This window comes from Eumetopias jubatus, unplaced genomic scaffold (genome assembly GCF_037043125.1).
Source record: "Eumetopias jubatus isolate StellerSeaLion01/CBP00866 unplaced genomic scaffold, mEumJub1_p1.0 scaffold_4, whole genome shotgun sequence".
Classification (NCBI taxonomy): domain Eukaryota; kingdom Metazoa; phylum Chordata; class Mammalia; order Carnivora; family Otariidae; genus Eumetopias; species Eumetopias jubatus.
In genome coordinates, this window is record NW_028274810.1 from 102,905,394 (window position 1) to 102,923,978 (window position 18,585).

An 18,585-nucleotide genomic window follows, 5' to 3' on the forward strand; every position below is an offset into this window, starting at 1 on the left:
ACTGAAAATGATTTAAGTAAAAGGACACCCATCACAGGATTGTTTATGATAAGCAAATGGATCCAACTGGACCCAAGTCTCTGATAACGGAATATTCCATTCAATTTGGCCATTAAACATACTTTTGCAATGGGGTGTCATGACGTCAGTCATGGAAAGGGCCATGCAGAAGAATGAGGAAGTCTGTCACCTTTGATAGAGAACAAGCACCAGCGTAGACTGTCGCGTGCCGTCCAGATGGCACTCCAGGCGTGGGTGTACTCGGTGGCCGCGTCGATCCCTTACGGAAGGGGTCCTGGGTGTCTGGGGACCAGTGACAAGATGCACACCTGGTACCCTATACCCTTTCCTTCCTTTCAATTTTGAGTCCTGCAAATGGGTTCCTATCTGAAGGATAAATAACAGTTAAATAAAGGAATATTGATTGTGAAGCACCATTTGTAATGCAGGCAGGTTATTTTTCCTTGTTTTGAGTAGGAAAAAAGCAGGTTGTGGACACGTGTGTTTATGTTTGCCTGACTGTATTAGACTGAAGAACTCAAATGAACCAGGGAGATCCCATTTTTGGGGAGAAGAGCCTGGGAAGGAAGATCCTGAAATAGAACACTGGGTTCTCTTTGGATGGGAGGAGTGATTTTTCCCTCTTCGGTCTACTTCATTGTGTATTTCCCAAATTTTCCGTAATGAGCATGTCTTTTTTTACTTTCCATTATGGAAGTAATACACGTCTTTTGTAGAAAAATTAGAAAAAAGAAGCCACTGCTAACCCTCGCTGCTCAGAGATTCCCACTGGTGTCCCCATGAGGCCTTTCCGTGTCTCCCGTGGTTTTGCAATTAGGGATGTGTGATGTCAGTAAATGGCGTTACTTTCACAGTGGGAAGAAGAAAGGCCACTTTCGAGGAGCACGTCCAGGGTTGGGGCTAACCTGTCTCTGGTCTCTGCAGGAGCGCTGTGTGGCCGCCCTGGCCCGCGTCGAGCGCACCGACTTCCTGTCACCCATGTGCATTGGTGAGGTGGCGCACGTCAGTGCAGAGATCACCTACACCTCCAAGCATTCCGTGGAGGTCCAGGTCAACGTGATGTCCGAAAACATCCTCACAGGTAACTTGTGCGCGCGTCTCACCAAGCCAGCTCGATCGGGACTGGCGCCAGCAGCAGCCGTAGCTCACGTTGATGGGGGGTGACCCTGGTGCCATCCATGAATGATGTCCATTACTGCAAGCTCAGTGGACGAGGGGTACTGTGAGGATTAACTGGGAAAGCGAATACCAGAGCAGGCAGGGCCGGATGGGCAGGCTCTCAAAGGTGAGCCCCCGTCTCCCACTCCCTGCTCCCCACCCAGCCAGCTCCACCCAGGAGCAGATACTTCTGCCATCCTTGTTCTGCAGGCAGGGACAGGTTAAGCAGTGAGTCCCGACAGCGTGCTCCCCCAGTGGGATTTGAGCTCGGGCCCGGTGCGCAGCCACTGCCCCTCTCGGCTTCCCCGGGCGGAGGCCTGGTGACCGGCTCCTCAGGGGCAGAGGGGTGGCAGTGGGCTGGGAGGGCACCAAGCCGCCCTCCGGCCCCCTGCTGTCTCCCCACCACCACCACCTGCCTTGCTGTTCCCTGGAGGTGGGGGGCCACTGGCTGGGGGGGAGAGGCGGGGGTGGGGTGGGGGTCCCTGCCCTGCCCTGCCCTTATCCCTGCACCCCTGGCCCTGCATTCCAGGCTTAGGCTGAAGCTCACTGGGCGAACCTTTGACTCTGGTTTGATCTGAATATTCTCTTTCTCAGAGTGGTAACCATGGAAACCCCTTTTCATCCTCCCACCAGGCTCTGCAGGGGAGTGTGGCGCAGCTGCTTTTTATAACCGGGCTGCTGACTGGGAAGGCAGGCCCCTTTGTCCCCTTGCTGCCCACCTCCGGGTCCCACGTCGTCCATGCAGAGGGCAGGGTCCTTGGGTCTGCCTCCTGATGCCCCTCGCCCCTTCCTTGGCCGTGGCTGCCTGTAGGTGCTGTGCTCAGAGGTCTTTCAGGGGCTCAGACTTCTCCCCTCCCTGGGCCTAGAGCACAGTTATCCCTCTGGAACATCCCGGTGACCTCAGCAGGCCCGGCTGCGGTGCAGGAAATGATTTAGCCGAGCAAGGGCCTGAGCTCGGGGAGCACTCAGCATCCCTGTGCCCTGTGTTTGTGGCCAGGCCCTGTTGCAGCCCGTGGCTCTGGCACTGCAGGGACCATGGCACAGAAAGGGGTACCCGGGCATGGTCTTCCCACGATGGGGCCTTGGGGCCCCAGTCATCGTTCTCTGTGCTCTGTCTCTCTGTGGCCCAGGCCTCCTCCCCTGGGCTGTGCTGGGCTTGACGGGAAGTCACTGGCTTTGCTGCTGTCAATCTCCAGGCTCTCCCCTGGCCGCCCCAGCAGGGTCGCTTTCTCATGGTGATTTTCAGCAGGAGCCAGGGACTTCAAATGGGGGAGGGGCCCCTGAGGAACAGAAAAAAAAAGTCTCTCTGTTGGCGATGGGGAAGAAGCCAGGAGAAAAAGTGGAGCTCAGCCCCACGGCTTTGGACCCCCAGCATGGTGACTCTCAAGGGGGCCATTTTGGTTGTCACCACTGGGGCAAGGTGCTGGCATCCAGTGCGGGGAGGGCAAGGATGCAGCTGCACAGCCTGAGCGCACAGGGGGGTCCCCACCACGAAGGGTGACCCAGTCCTATATATATGTTCCTGTGCCAAGGCTGAGAAGCCCTGCCCTCGACCATGAACTCTGGAGGGAGAGGGTCATGTCTTCCTTCCTGGCAGCTTCTCTTGGCTCATAACGGACATAGAGCTGATAACTACAGGTGAATGAATGACGGAGTGAACGCATGACCACGTGAACAGAGGCTGTTGGGAAGGTTTGTGTTTCTGTGCGGAGATGGGAAGCTGACAGAGGGTTTTGTCTGGAACGACACGCTCTGCCTGAATTCTAAGGGATCGCTCCCACTGTGGGGCAGGAGGCTCTCGCCCGGAGCCGTGGCGGAGAGATGGCAGCCCTCTACCCCACCAGTAAGGATGCACCCCCTGCCCCCCAAGCACCTGGTCGCTCAGCCTCGGCTTCGCTCCTTCCCTGCAGGATGGGCACACAGATCTGATGTGCCCTGTGAAGGAAGAACTGGCAGTGAGGAGAGGTGCTGCGGGCGTCCACCCTCACGGGACAAGGGGGCAGGCTCTGTGACCCCACTGGGCTCTGCTCCTCGAGATGGGGCCTCCTGACCCTCAGGCCTCCCCTGTTACATGAAGGGGGCAGCCGCTCTTGGAGCCCTGAGGGCTGTGGCTGTTCTCCGTGTCTTGGTCATCTTCCCCAGAACCTCCTGAAGGGCCAGATGCCTCCTTTCTCATTCCACCACTGTGGGTCTGTCTCTCTCTCTCTCTCATTTCTGCGTCTCTTTCTGTAATTGCCACATCTGTGCATCTGCATCTCTGTCGTACTCCCTCTGTCTTTCCAGGTTTGGATCCGTGCAGATCTCTCTTATTCTGGGACCCTGTGTCTCTCATGGCCTCCCTCTCTGTCCTGACGTGTGTCTTTCTGCCCACGTGTCTAGGGTGTGGCTGGTAGCTTCCTTGTCCCCTGCAGTCCCCCCACTGCCTACAGCAGTGCTTGGCCCCGTGGACCCAGGGTGACTCTGACGGGGGGCGGGGAAGGAACTGAGACCCCAGGAGGCAGGGGTCCCTGTCTTGTGTGTCCCCCTCCTCCGGGGCTGGGCTGCCTGTCAGGAGGCAGCCAAGCCAGTACACGCCAAGGCAGACAACCAGCAAACCTTTGCCTTCGAGACAGCTCATTCATCTCCGGCAACTGTCAAAATATTAAGCTAACTGGGACATGATTGTTGCAAATTGTTCCAGAAAATAGCTGGGAGCTCTTAAGATTTTAAAACAGGTGTTTTTAACGCTGCAATTGTCTTTTGATGGTTTTATTAAATGACGGAGAAAGTACAATTAGCATGTTTTGCCTCATTTGCCCCGTGGTGCTCATTTGGGTCTAGAGGAGGGCCACTCCGGGTTTCCATGGAAACCGGCTTGTCAGGCTGGCTCTGGCAGAGTCAAACAGGAAATCTTTATTCCGAAAAGCAGGCTGTCAGATTCACTCTCAGTCAAAGTGCAGTGAAAATATTTTCCATGTTATTTGCCTGTGGTTCCCAAGCACAGGGAGCCTGTTGTCCTGCTGGGGCCACCGTGTTGGGGCCAAGTGCTGGTGGTGCAGGCCCCGGGCGCCGTGGGCTCACCCGCCTACGTGACCGCAGGGCCTTGGGGCTGTGTTCAGGGGAGGAAACCAAAGCCCCCGGCTCCCTCTGGGAAGGCAGGTCAGAAAGCACTGATAGAGAGGGAGCTCCACGAGGGGCTTTACAGAGGATGCCTGGCTCCTCCCCATCCTCCCCGCTTGCTGCCCTTTATTTCCTGCAGTTTTGCTGTTCTCTGCACTGAGGATCTTGTGTGTTGAGGAAGCTACTTTTTAAGGCATCCTTGCAAATATCTCCCTCAAAGTACTGGGACCTGGAGGTGTAGGTCTATACACAGAATAGCACCGAATTGCTGTGTGACCCTAGGTAAACCCCTTGACCTCTCTGGGCTCCAGCTTCCTCCTATACAAGTGGAGGGTGCGGTGGACCATGTGATCTCTGGACTTTTCTGGCCCCTGGTTCTCAGCCCAGACAAGGCCTCTCTGGTAGCCCCAAGGAAGGTTCTGTTTCCTGTCACTCAGCCCACAGTGGGAGCCAGCTGCCCACTGCCCGTCTCTCAGCACTCCACTCTGAAGTTTCTCGATTGAAGCTCTTGAGTCGGTGGCAACAAACCCGAGCGTCTGGTGTGAAGTCTCCCACTTGCAGGACGGGCCTTGCCCGGCTGGCCGCGCAGCTGTGCTTCAGTTTATGGCCTGGCCACAGCCGCTCCCCAGGCTGCCCGCGTGGGCTCTGGCTCCATGTCTCCCCGAGCCTCATGTCCATGGGCCGCTGTCCTGGCCCCCGCCTGGCAGGAGCTCTTAGCCGTGTTTAGCGGGTGGACGTTCCCTCGCTGAGCACTGTGGCTTGAAGCTCCCGAGCAGAGTGTATTCAATGGGAAGTTCAGGGTCTGCCGGATCTGTTTGCAGAAACTCGAGTTCAGCTGGGGCTGAGTGCCCTGGCTTTGTCCCCTCTTCTCCGGGAGGTGGCTGGTGAGGGCCCCACCCGAGGCTCCTCAGGCTTCCGGGCGTGTGGATGGCCGGACTTCCCTTCTGTCAAACATCCATAAAGGGGCTGCAGTCGGAGCCCTCTGTGTTAGCAAATGCTGGAAAGCCAGGACCCCCAGACTTAAAGTGTATGCTCTGAAGCCTTTCCAGCAACCTCCAGAGGGGCAGCATTGGGGGGGGCTCCCCACGCTCTGTGCCCACCCTCCCACCTTGTGTTTCAGCCTCACCTGCCCTGTGCTCTCCCTGTGCCATCACTCACGTGGTTTTTTTCTCTGAAGGTACTAAGAAGCTGACCAATAAGGCCACCCTGTGGTATGTGCCCCTGTCACTGAAGAATGTGGACAAGGTCCTGGAGGTGCCTCCAGTCGTGGTAAGGAGACCCCCCTCCCGCTTCTCTCGGGGGGCAGATGGCAGAGGCTAGCCAGGTGTCCCAGGAGAGCAACAGAAGGGGCCGGGGGTCGGCTCGGCCGGTGGAGTGGGGTGTCCCTGTCTGGTATATTTGTGCAGGTTTTGTTCATGCTGGGAGTGTCCTGGTGGACGACCCTCCTGGAGGACCCTCCCTCACGTCCCCGACCAGAGGGGAGGCGGGGGTGCGGATGCTGTCGGGTGACAGGTCCTTCTGCGAGAGCCAGGACCTCCCGGCTGCCTGGCCCAGGCCAGCCGCTCTCCATCCCAGCCCCTGACGAGACGGAGGCTAAGACAGCTCTGTTTCCGCCTCTTCTCCCACTGTCGTGGGTTCTCTCACCCTGGTTTGGCTGCAGAAAGAAGCGTCTTTGCACGAAGGGAGCCCGTTGTGTTCGTTCTGGGCCCGCTGCGGGCACGCTCGGGTGGACAGGCTTTTGGAGGGTGAATGTTGTGCCAATAGAAGGATTTAGTTCCTTCCCGAAAGTTACGCCTCACCGCCTCCTGCGGCGCCCCCAGGACACGCGTGCTTCTCCCCCGTGGAGGCCCACCGCTCTGCTCTCACACCTAAGCTCCTCTGGAGAGAGTCACCCCGTGGTTCTGGCGGTGTCTGCCGTGCAGTGAGCATTTTCCTGCACTCGTACAGAGAACAGATTTTTAACATAATGAAACCAGGAGCCGCCGCTATAGGACTGGTACCTGCTATTTGGCGCAGAGCTCACAGAGAAGCTGGGTCCTCTCCTCCTCATATGGGGACGCAGGCCCTTCCTGCCTGGGGAGGCCTGCTCTGTCTCCCTGGCAGACCTTCCCACTTCCTGCACCCCTGCAGGTGTAACACTGCCGGGGGGGCACTCCCTGCAACCCCCCCACCTCTGCCCGTGCCAGCCCAGGGTCCGAGCGCACCCTGGGGGCAGGCGAGGCGTAGGTGGCATATCTCCCCAGGTGGGGATGGCTGCCTGCGGGGCTCTAGCTGCCGTGCAGTCTAGATACTTAAACCGTCTTGAGACAGGGGAGCCCTCTCACGTTGAATGGGAAGGACACTTAGACCTTGGCCTGGGTTGGCTCGGTGGCCTGCCCTTTGGTCCTGCGAGAGACGAGATGAAGTGCTACTTCCCGCTGACGGCACTGGCCTCACCCGTCCCTGCACAAGCGAGGAGAGCGGGTGGAAGCTCACGGCCAGGCCACGGAGCCCAGCGGCTCCTAGGGATCACCCCTCTATGATGGTCCTGGGGCTGCTGGGACGGAGGCCCCAGGGGAGGACGCTTCCGGTGTCTTCCAGCTTCTAGTGGCTCGTGGCTGCATCCCTCCCACCTCTGCCTCTGACTGCCCCTGTGGGGGTGTGCACCTCCTCCTCAGTCGTTGCCCTTGGGGTCCGTTCTGCTGCAGCGTTACCTCATCCAGACCCCGGTTCTGTCAGAGGTCACCACGTGCGCGATTTCCCGTGGGCGGGAATTTCGACAGACACTGTTCACCCCAGAGCACTGCCCTTCCGTGCGGCCCCACCTGCCCCCTCCCGCCTTCCCTGTCTCTCCCCTCCCTGCAGCAGTGACCAGGGGGAGGCCCAAGACTCAAGAAACAGGAGTGAGTCTGAAGCACAGTGATTTTTCTCTTTAGAAATTACGAGCATAACCACCCCTGCTTTCATCTTTTGCACCAAGCACTTGGTGCTCAGTTAGCCGCATTGCATGTAAATACGACATAATTATTGAACTGATTTCATTTTCAGATGCCACAGATTGTAGAAGTCTCTGGCGGGCCATTCCCTGGCTTTGGCACCGGATGATACATGTTAAGGGGCTGATATTGAAGGAAGATTCTGGGGCTGAACACATGAGCCTTTGCTTCCTCTGGCTCCTCAGGGCCAGGGGGCTGAGAGCTTAGGGTCTTCAGCCAGCAGGGCAGGGGCGGGCAGCGTGCCGGTTCCCATCCTCCCACAGGGACAGGGCAGCTCTCCTCCCCGGGGAGCGCTCACCCCTGCATCCCAGAGGGGCCTGGAGTTTTCCCATCTCTTTTGTTTAGCCGGGTTTGATAAGGCATACATACCAACTGTGCCCTTGCAGAGACGGAAGCAGAGAGGGCTCCAGATGGGAGAAGCCATGCAGCTTCCAGCTGCAGCCGACGCTAATATTTATGGGCATTCGCCCCCCCCCCCACCACATGTGAGCCCCACATAGAAGCCTTCAGTTGATTTTGAAATACAGGTCTGCTGTTGTCCTTATCCGGACGGATCCTGGAAAGCTCGGAGTCTGGCGTTTATGCTCATCGCTGGTCGCGTGGCCACGAGGCTTTCTAATACTCCCCCACCCCCGAATCATACCACTGACCTTTTATAGACCGCTGTCCTTTATTTGAGACCACACACATCTGTCTGTGCAGGTGTGTGTGTGTGTGTGTCATGCACGTCTCTCACGTGTACAGTCGTACCACAGACATGTATGTCACACGCATCTCATAGAGCACAGTCATGTGTGCATCTCCCTGGAAGAAACCCGGCTGTTCACCTTGTGCAGTGGTATTCAGTGTAAGACGCTGCCACTTGGCTCCACCCTCTTCCTCAGGGAACAGGGACCCCAGTATCCCTGCAGTGACCCTCGAGAGGCAGGGGGGCCCTCCGAGAGCAGACACTTTGGTTGTTGGGTTTTTTTCTTTTTTCCAGTGTCTGCAAGTGCGCTTGAGTTCAGAGTCTTGCCCAGGCCGTTGGACGTGTGCGCTGAGCTGGCTTTTGCTTCACATCAGCAGCGCTAGACGAGCCCTTGGGGGTGAGGGTGGGATGCCGGCCCATCGTTGGGCCTTCTAGCGATTTTATCCCTGATTCAGAGGCACCGTTGTGAGGAGGCTGCGTTTCCTCCATCTTCATGGCTCGTGCCTGGCTGGAGCCCTGCCAGCCGTGTGTGACAGCCCAGGCCCAAGCAGCATGCTCACACGGCCAGGACTTATTAGGCTCAGGAGGTTGGCTCATTCTTAAAAAAAATCTCTTTAAAAGGCGCTTCTTGAGGACACTTGAGTTCAGCCGTGAATTTTACCGGATAGGCACAGCGCAGACTCTGCTTGTATGCTCTTTACTTTGGACGGTGGGACAGGGGGCCACAGTTTATTTATGGAGAAAAAGGTTTAAAATTTAAATTATCCACTGCACCTTAAACACTCAGGGTTTGTTTCTTTTGAACAGACTCCTCAGACCCATTCTGTCTCCTTGGGAGACAGGTTCTCCAGCCTCAGATAATGGTAATTAAGCCACAGAGTGGTGTTCAGACCCTGTGCGATTTGCAGCAGAGCCACAAGCAGGAAAATCAAGATGTTTAAGACTGGCTTTTGAAAGAAGATCTAAAATTGCCATCTGAAGTGAATTTGCCTAAATCAGAGAGGCTTCAGCGGGGGGCCGAGAGGGGCCCATGGGGCCCTGGGCTCCGTAACTTCTCCACGGGCTCAGCCAGAAATGCTGCCTGAGTGAAGGCAGGGGCAGGTGTCAGAGCTAACCGAGGGGAGGCTGGCTGGGCCGTGGTCAGCATGGGGGGCCTGGGCCGTGGCGGCAGGAAGGGAGAGGGCTGCCAGGGGAAGCTGGCCCCCGTGGACCTGGCCCGGGGCTTCTCCAAGGGGTCCCGCATGGAGGGCGTGTGTGCCCTACACTGGGCTGGAGGACAGGGCCCTTGCTGTCACATCAGAGAAGCCCAGCGTCTCCCGCTATGCCCGTTAGGAACCCCAGTTTTTGTGCCAAGTTTTATATTCTGTTTATTCTTCTTGGGTCTGAACGTCCGCGATCCCTGAGGAGAGCTTCGCTGGGATGTCTTAGCTTTGGTGCACGTTCCCACAAGTGGGCAACCTGGATAGGCTGGGAGGTCAGCAGAGTGAGGGTGTCGAGGACATGCAGGAAACTGGCTCTCTCCTCGCCCTGTCGGGGCTCCCGTGATTCTGTAGTTCTGTCTTCAGGGATAAATCCTAGGAAGGAGGAGGGGGCACGTGTAAAATGTGACAGAGATTGTTGACGGGATGTTGTTTTAACAGCGACAGACTGGGAGCCTACCTGATGCGCTCAGTACCGGGTCCATCACCTAAGTCCTGTTAGGCAGAGAGGTTGGGCTGATGCAGTTGATTGCTACTTAGAAACCCGCATCTGGCACGGGAGAAGTTTTATATACACGTGGGCATGAGAACAATTCGAGGAAGACACAGAGCAAACATTTGAGTCTGTTTATCTCTGGGTACATGAGATTTTCACCTTCTCTGTGTTTTTATTGTTTATATTAAATATATATTATCTGGACAGGGATGGATGGGCTCCAGTTACATAACTGGAGACCAGGCAAGGAGAGTCTCGAGCCTGGGAGGCCGAGCCGCGCCTGGCTGGGGAGGGCGAGGGCCGGGCTCGCTGCTGCTGGCCTGACCCTCCGTCCGTGCCTCTCTGCAGTATTCCCGGCATGAGCAGGAGGAGGAGGGCCGGAAGCGGTACGAGGCCCAGAAGCTGGAGCGCATGGAGACCAAGTGGAGGAATGGGGACATCGTCCAGCCCGTCCTGAACCCAGGTAAAAGCTGGGGTGCAGTTCTGGGGTCTCACCTCTGCTGCCAGGTGCCGAATGCGGCAGGCTCATGAACCTTCTCCTGGGGCCGGCGCAGCCCTTCACCCTGTGTGCTGTCCTGGGGGCTCTGTCCCCTGTCCCTACAAACCCATTCCCAGTAGCACCGTCAGCAGTGAGGGGACGGGACAGCTCGGGGGGGCCCTGCAGGCCCGTGGAGTATGGAGGCAGAGGCCCCACTGCCTGGGCACACAGGAGCGAGCCTGTGCGTAGAGGTGCTGTCATGTCCTTCCCCCAAGGTGACTCAGGAGCACATTTCCAGCTCATAAAAAACAGGCAAATGGCAGCATCTCTTTCCACGTTGTTCCTCACCAGCCTGCCACTCGGATGTCTGCGGGCACGCCGGCTTCCTCTCCGGCCGCGTCCTCCCAGGCTCTTACTCCCCTGCCTGCAAGTCCAGGTGACCGGCGTTAGCCAAGTGTCTGTCCAGAACCGAAACAGAGAGGTCCAGGGCTGGTTTCCCTCCAGACGGGACTTTCCTTCCTGGGTCCTTAGCACACAGCTCCCCTGGGGCTCAGACGGTTTAGGGCAGGGTCTCTGGGGGTGTCTCTTCCCATCAGGACACGGTAAGCCCTTGGGACGTGGGTCTTCCCGGTAACGTGGGTCTCCTCGGCACACACACGACCACGTGTCATTCGTGTGGAGAGGACTCTCAGGAACGTTCTGTGTGTTGTCGGCGGGGCTCCAGAGGGTGACACCTCTGGGTGCCCTGGACACAGGTGTGTTTGAGTTCCTGATTTGGTCCTTGACAGCAGAGGACCGTGTTGTGCCCTGATGTGCCCTGGGCTCTCCCCCCTCCATGCTGTGCCACGGCTCTTGCTAACCAGGACGACAGTGAACTCCAGGGCATGGACCGGACCACGTCTGTGGCCCCCTGCCTGCCCGCCCGGGCTGCAAGCCACATCCAGCATCAGGGCAGGGGCTCTGGCGACAACCCAGCAGGTGTGCGCCTGAGGATGGGACCACCTGGGTTTCAGCTCCTGTGCCCTGGGTTCCTCGGGCTGTGCCTGTTCAGTTTGCACAGGATTCTGCAATTCTTTCGGTCTGCTCATGGTCTGCTCACGCACGTCTCCCCCTTATTCTTCTCATGTTCCAGCCTCAACCTGCCCACAGCGAAGGCTGGCGGCCTGTGCGTGGGGTGGTGTCTTCACTGTTCTTTTCACACCTGCTTTTCAGTGAACATTTCAGCCAAAATGATAAATTAGTTGTTGGTATTCATAAGAAAGAATGTTGCTGGAAGAGACGATCTGTTTATAACACAGTCACGCACAAGACAGGCCTGGGGTCACACCTGGCGACTGAGGACAGCAGAGCCAGACCCAGGCTCTGCTCTCGGGGGCAGGCCAGCATGCTGGTCAGGCAAAGACACGGAGGACGGCCAGGTGATATGAGCGAGTGGAGATGTCTGAGGAAAGGTACAGACTTGGTGCTGAGGGTACTCCAGGACAGAGAAGGTGGAGGGGGCTGAACGGCAGTAACCCTGCCCCCCGATGCAGAAGACATGTCCATCCCCAATTCTGGACCCTTACTTGCAGAAAGGGTGTTTGCAGATATAATCAAGTTAAGGATCTCAAGATGAGGTCATTCTGCATTACCCAGTTGGGCCCCCAACCCAGTGACCAGTGTTCTCATTAGATAGGAGGGGAGAGACAGTGTCAGCCCAGCCCCAGCAGGGACGGGCCAGGAGGAAGTCTGGACGACACGTGGGGGCTGCTTGGGTGCCCCTCTCTGTGGGCCCTTTCTGGCGAGTGCTTGGGGTGGAAGCTGGACTGAGGGTCAAGTTCAGTCCTGGATTCCTCCTTGACTGTCTGGGAAACTGAATATAATGCTCACGGTTTCCAGCCTAAGTCCTTTCATGCATGGGGTTATTTCCTGTTTGCTATCCTGTTTGTGAATCGGATACATAATGTTTCTCAGAATCTGTTATTCTCTGCTGTTAATCAAAGGTGACATTCTGAATCTCAAGATTTCTTTTTTTTTTTTTTAATTTATTTGACAGAGAGAGAGAGAGAGAGAGAGAGAGCACAAGCAGCGGGAGTGGCAGGCAGAGGCAGAGGGAGAAGCAGGCTCCCCGCTGAGCAGGGAGCCCGATGTGGGGCTCAATCCCAGGACCCTGGGATCATGACCTGAACCGAAGGCAGTTGCTTAACCAACTGAGCCACCCAGGCGCCACCGCCTCCTTTTTTAAAAGATTTAATTTACTTATTTGAGAGAGAGCACACACGACGCGGGGGGAGAGGGAGAAGCAGGCTCCCCGCTGAGCAGGGAGCCCAACATGGGGCTCGATCCCAGGACCCCGGGGTCATGACCCGACCTAAAGGCAGATGCTTTACTGGCTGAGCTACCCAGGCGCCCCCTCAATCTCAAAATGTCTTGATAGATTTTTATAAGCTTTTATTTTTATTTTTATATGTTCCAGTAAAAATGCATCTTTCTCAGATGACTGGTTTAGGGACTGGCTTTTAAATGCTTCTTAAGCAAGTCACATGCCCATTCCTTGGTGTTTTGGAATGCGGTCCGCATTTCTGACCTCAGTCTCTCAGTAGAACTGGCTTTGCCCTGGCAGGGCGGGGCTGGGCCTCTGCAGGCAGGCCTCCCAGTGCCCGGGGGAGGGCAGGATGGGCTCCCTGGGGCCGAGCGGGACAGGAGCTCAGCAGGAAGGGCAGAGCGTGTGCTCAGCACTGGGGGTCTTTCGAACACTCCAGCCCCTCCCTGTGGGAGGACCCCGCCTCCCCCCATATCTGCAGCTCTGTCACCGGTGACACCAGAACCCAATTTCAGCAGGCTGTTGCCTAGCAACTCCCTCGCTGGGCTGACCTCATCCTTCAGGTGTCCTTTCGGAGAGTCTGGGAGTTCTTTAAAACCCAGTTTTTTTGTTTTTTTTTAATTGTTTTCTCCATCTGACAAGAGAAAATACAATTTCCTTGAACGGTTTGATCCACAGCCGTCAGATGTCCAGCTTTGACCATGTATGTGGCCATCTGGAGCCATTTGGGGGCTGTCAGGTTGATGACAAAGAAATCCAGCTCCAGTTGCTGGGCTGGGCCCAGGCTCTGCCTCCCTGTGGTCAGCCCGTGCCCAGCCGCCCCTGAGAGTGCTTGGTGTCCATCTGGGGTCTCCCAGGATCTGACCAGGCCCCATCATCCTGCGCCCATCAGCATTTGTTCTGGGGAGAGCAAGGTGTGAGGAGGCAGAGGTGGGGCGGTGAGGGACACGTTGTCTGGTGTCGGGCTGCCCGGGTCTGAATCCCACTTCTGCCTCCGTGGGGACTTAATCTCTCTGCCTCTGTTTCCTCGGCTGGAAACACAGGAAAGGGGAATCCTGTGTATGTTTATAGCTGTGTTGAACCTCTCCCGTTGCTGCCTCGGGGACCTCACTCAGGTTCTGGACGTTGTTGTGACGCTGAGACCCAGACATTAGGCACCATGTTAGCCAGGGTCATGGTAGCTGCTGAACCCTGAAATCCTAGTGCCTGACTTAGTAGAGGTTTATTTTTGTGAAGTCCAAACCAGGCGTTCCTGATCAGGGGGTGCCCTGCAGATGGGGTGGACTCATCTTAGAGCTGTGCATCTTGAACAGGTAGCTTTCGGGGTTACCTTGGAAGGGGAAAGATCGGGGGCTCACCCATCTGGGGTTTGGATGGGTTGGGATGGAAGCAGGTAGCACTTCCACTCATGCCCTTTTGGTGGGAAGGCAGCCTGCAGAGGAGGCTCGGCAGTGTGGTCTAGCCGTGCGTGGAGAAGGCGAGGAGAAGGGGCTGCCCGGCCCTGCCCGCTGGCCACTGTGTCCTGAGGAGAAGGGGCTGCCCGGCCCTGCCCGCTGGCCACTGTGTCCCGAGGAGAAGGGGCTGCCCGGTCCTGCCCGCTGACCACTGTGTCCTGTTTCTTTCCCTTGCCCGTGTGGGTCGTTTCACCCAGAATCCTGTCCAGCCACCACCTGACCTCAGAGAGCAGGATCTCGGATTGCGTGTGGTTTCTTGTTGGGTTTAGATGCAGTACCTTGTGCGCCAGTGGCTGGTGACCAAACCATGGGTCCCCTGCACCAGCACGGTGTCCACATGGAGATGGGACAGGAGATGAGAGACGAGGGGCAAACGCGCTCACATGTTCCCGGGGCTGGTGTGCCGGCAGGGGAGGGCTGCTCTCGGAGGGTGGGAGGCTCCTCAGTCCCCGTCTGCTCTCCGGAAGGGTCTTCCTTGTCCGCTATCTTCCACGGCCTCTTCTGAAGTGGGCGCCCGCTCGCCTACGACGGGGGACATCAGAGGTTATTTAGGGCTTGAACAGTTGTCTCTCCTAAACCTCGTGGGTGTTGATCTGTTGGCTTCCTGTCAGCTGCTTGTGACAGTCACACCCAGCATCCTTCCCAGACACGCTTGTCAAGCTCTCTCTCCTGGATGGTGGCTTCCTTGTGGCTCTCTTGTGGACACACTCGTGGGCTGAGTCGTGATGGGCTTTGATCTCTCTCCCTCCATCCCCAGAAGCAATAGGCTTTTCCCACCTTTTGGAGCCCCAGGTCTCTGGGCTCCACTCACTCTCCGTTATGCTTCCAAGCTGGCTGTTTCTTTCCTGACCTCCCTTGGTCAGTGCAGGAAGGAGAAGCTCCCAGGACCACTCTGACTCCTTTCAGCCATTTCCCGGGGTACTGTGGCCCCATAGGCTTATCTTCAGGTTGACCAAGTGTCCCACCTTCTAAGCCCAGGGGATGGTAAACAGTGCCCTTGACCCTCAGAATAAAGGTTTTTCTTTGGGCGGGCCCCAGTTCTGGTGCCAGTCATGTATTTGTTAAGACAACACTGGCAGCAGTGACAGAGAACCCCCAAATCTCTGTGGCTCAACCTTGCACTTGCAGAGCCTTTTTACGTGTCACTGCTTCACCTGAGATACGGAGCATGAAGGAACAGGGGAGAGGCCACTGAGGATGACCGAGGGCAAGAAGTGTCCAACCAGCGACTGAACCAAACACACACACAAAGTAGACACGGGCCCACCCCCGAAGAGCCATGTGGGGGCCAGGTTCACGGCCAGGGGAAGCAGGACTGGAGGACAGCTATATGGGGGTATTGTTTTTCCCCATCAGAATAGTGGTGCTTTCACTTATTTAAAAGCTTATCAATTCAAGTTCTAAGAAGATGAAATAATTAGACACGGTCTAATTGATACTTTTAAACATTCCTAGAAGACAGTAGGGGCATCTCTTCGACCAAGTTGTGATCATTATTTCAAATGGCTTGTCGTCTGAATAGATACTTGACACGAAAAAAAAATTTTTTTTTTTAAAGATTTTATTTATTTATTTGACAGAGAGAGATACATTAAGAGAGGGAACACAAGCAGGGGGAGCGGGAGAGGGAGAAGCAGGCTTCCCACGGAGCAGGGAGCCCGATGCGGGGCTCGATCCCAGGACCCTGGGATCATGACCTGAGCCGAAGGCAGACGCTTAACGACTGAGCCGCCCAGGCGCCCCGACACGACAAAAATTTTTGTGTGCCATTTTCTGTGGTTTGAACGTCTAAAAATTTCATCATTAGCCACCTGCATAACTGTTAGCTGTTCAAAGCAGTTCCTGAGATTGGGCCAAATTTGAGACTCTTAGTTTTCGTTGGTGCTATAAGAGTCACTTCTGTGTCTTTTATGAGTGGGACACAAACAAAGACAGCGGAGTGTGCCCCTTGTTTCTCGGGGCCTTTCTGTTCTCCACCTGCATGCTTTGCAGAGAGACAGGGCCTAAGGGAGACTGTCTTTGAGCTCAGGGGTGCGGTGGCCTGTCTAGTGCTGGCTGGGGGACTCTCTCTGACAGATGTGATGGCAGGGGGTCTTCATCAGTGTGCTCTGTGGCTCCAGCAGCTGTCCCCAGGCAGGGTCCAGGTGTCTGAACCCCCAAGGGCAGCTGTAGGCGTGGCCCTGGCTGGGTGCACCCTCACCAGCAGGGACTGTCCCCTGCACCTCCCATAGCACCACAGGGATTTGGGGGGGTACGTCTTTTCCATTTCCGAGTGAGATGAGAAACTGGGGAGGGCGAAGTCCTGCTTCCCATCCTGTGCAGTGTGTCTGCATGTACTGCATTACCCTGGGGCCCAGCGTGGTCTCAGATAGATAGTCCAGGATGCTCTGGACACCCCTGGGGTCTGGGACGCCTGCACTGAAGGGGCAGCTGGGAGCAGCAGCTCCTCCCTTGAGTCAAAGCCACAGGCCATGTGCATCGAATGCAGTCCTCACGGACATCAGGGGACACCTGGAGGGCCCTTCCTGAGAGCATTTGCTGTCATCCCCATCCCGCCTTGCTCGGACTCGTCGGTGTTGTCTGTTGGTTGGTTTTAGGTAGTGTCCTCGTACCCCAGCGCATGGAGGGACCACTGGCGAGGACCGTTTGACCCACACCCAGATGGGTGTGCTGGATGGCCAGGTCCCCAGAAGGTGGCCTCACAGGTGGGAATCCTCCACTCCATGGTGGCCCAGGAGCTCCTGACTCCAGGCCAGGAGCCTGAGGCAGGAGCTGGGAGCTCACGTGGCACACAGCAAGCCAGGAAAGCAGGTGGAGGGAGCAGGCTAGCTGCGCTTGAGAAGGAGAGCCCTCTGTCCAGAGTCGGAGCCACTTCTCCGCTCCCCGTGCAGCCGAGGGCCCTGCCGGCAGCGTCTCACAGTGGCCTCCCGAATGCCGCAGAGGGCACTTCACACAAGCGCTCCAGACTCCTCTAAACCACGAGACTCGAGGGCAAGTACAAAATGAATTTGGATTTAAATACTTAATGGACATACTTAATGGACTCTTTTTACCCGGGCTCCAGTTTTCCTGCCTCATGACCCCTTCAGGCAACCACATGGTTTGAAATTCCGCACCAGGCAGGGTCTGGAGGTGATGCTGTTGCTCGGCCTTGCTGGGGAAGGAGTGGCCGCCCCCTCTGAGCACCAGCTGTCCAGGCAGGAGACAGAGGAGCATCAGCCGTGCCCAGAAGGCTCTGGAAGGTGGAGGCAGTGGTGGGTCTGCTCAGAAGACCCTACACAGGAGCGTTGCCCGCACCTGTTAGAAGAGGCAGTGTTGAGGTGTCCTATCTGTCTTTTGGGACAGGGTTTTATTTCATGTGTTTGTTTAAGTGTAGCTTCTTTCAGATATTCTGGCCGCAGCAGGGATGGGGGAGGGAGGGAGGGAGGGAGGCCCCCAGGGATGTGGTGAGCTGAGGCGGTGAACGGGAGGGAAAAGCCGGCTTGCCTCTGGGTGCCGAGTCTTCCTGGGCCAGGTCGGAGCCCGAGGGCTGGCAGGAGTCCCGGGGTGCCGTTCAGGGAGGCTGGGTCTGCAGTGTCTCCATCTACCACTCTGTTCAGTGAAGAGTGCATGTGCACGCTCTCGAGGTTGCGTGATGAGTTTCTGAAACTGTCTGCAATTGTTTACAAAATTGTGAGTGAAAGCCAGAGGGATGACCGTCCAGACGGAGGGTCACCACAGCCCTGGGAGCATGTAGCTGCGAGGTGTTGACTGGCTGCCTGTGTCTTGGGAACGGGCCTTGCTGGGCACACTGGTGTCCCCAGGGATGGACATCATGACCCGCTAACAGAGTGGCCGATGAAACCTTGAAAGCCTTTCCTTCCACGGACTGGAACACGTGGAGACCACGGTTCTCCTTAGAGGAATCACACCTGAGCTGCCGGCACTTGGACGCCCTAGGCGGCCGTGCAGATGCCACGTGCTCAGTCGTAGGCATCAATCTGCCCCACGGCCTAACCTCTCTCCTTTGTAATTCCAGAGCCGAACACCGTCAGCTACAGCCAGTCCAGCCTGATCCACCTGGTGGGGCCTTCCGACTGCACCCTGCATGGCTTTGTGCATGGAGGTAAGAAGTCAGCGGCTGCCGCTCGCTCATGCCTGCCTGTCTCCCCAGGAGCCAGGCTGCCGTCTGACCCAGTTTAAGCTCCAGTGTTTAACGAGTTAGAGGTTTAAATTTTTAAGAGGCTGCATAATAAATTACCGAAATACAGTCGGTGCCTGTTTTTAAAATTGGAAATAAAAGTCAGATGGATGACTATCCTGTTGGAGGGTCACACGCAACCCAGGGAGCATAGAACCATGAGGTGTGTAGTGGCCGTGGGATGGGGCAAGGCCTTTCGGGGGACAGTGATGTCACCAGGGAATAACAGTGTGACCCACTAACAAAGGGGCTACTGAAGCATGTTTTTGCCTCCTGTGTTCTCATTTATTTCTAACTTCGGTCAGATTCCACTTTAAACAACATAGACCTTAAAGTTCGTGGCTCAGGAAATGCGGTGGGACATAGGGGGACTTACTCCAGGGTCATAGAAGGACGCTTTTTACTTTAATGGGGGATGCTTATTTTTTTGCAATTTAAGGAAAACAGTAAGCATGGGCACAATACCATTCATTTACACTTTCATCTCCAATGCCGGGAGTACCAAGCTCTCTTTTCTTTTCCTCTCAGAAAACTC

The 18,585-nt window shown here is 56.5% G+C and overlaps 1 protein-coding gene across 12 annotated transcripts in view; it reads left to right on the plus strand.

The window, feature by feature from the left end:
• Window positions 1-18,585, plus strand: part of ACOT7 (acyl-CoA thioesterase 7) — a 107,186-nt gene that overhangs the window by 40,985 nt on the left and 47,616 nt on the right. For all 12 annotated transcript variants that reach the window (XM_028108187.2, XM_028108190.2, XM_028108188.2 and 9 more), the window contains 4 exons: window positions 946-1,102; window positions 5,456-5,547; window positions 9,985-10,099; window positions 17,889-17,975. In XM_028108187.2, coding sequence (XP_027963988.1) covers window positions 946-1,102; window positions 5,456-5,547; window positions 9,985-10,099; window positions 17,889-17,975 — 451 coding nt within the window. The remainder of the gene's footprint in view (window positions 1-945; window positions 1,103-5,455; window positions 5,548-9,984; window positions 10,100-17,888; window positions 17,976-18,585) is intronic.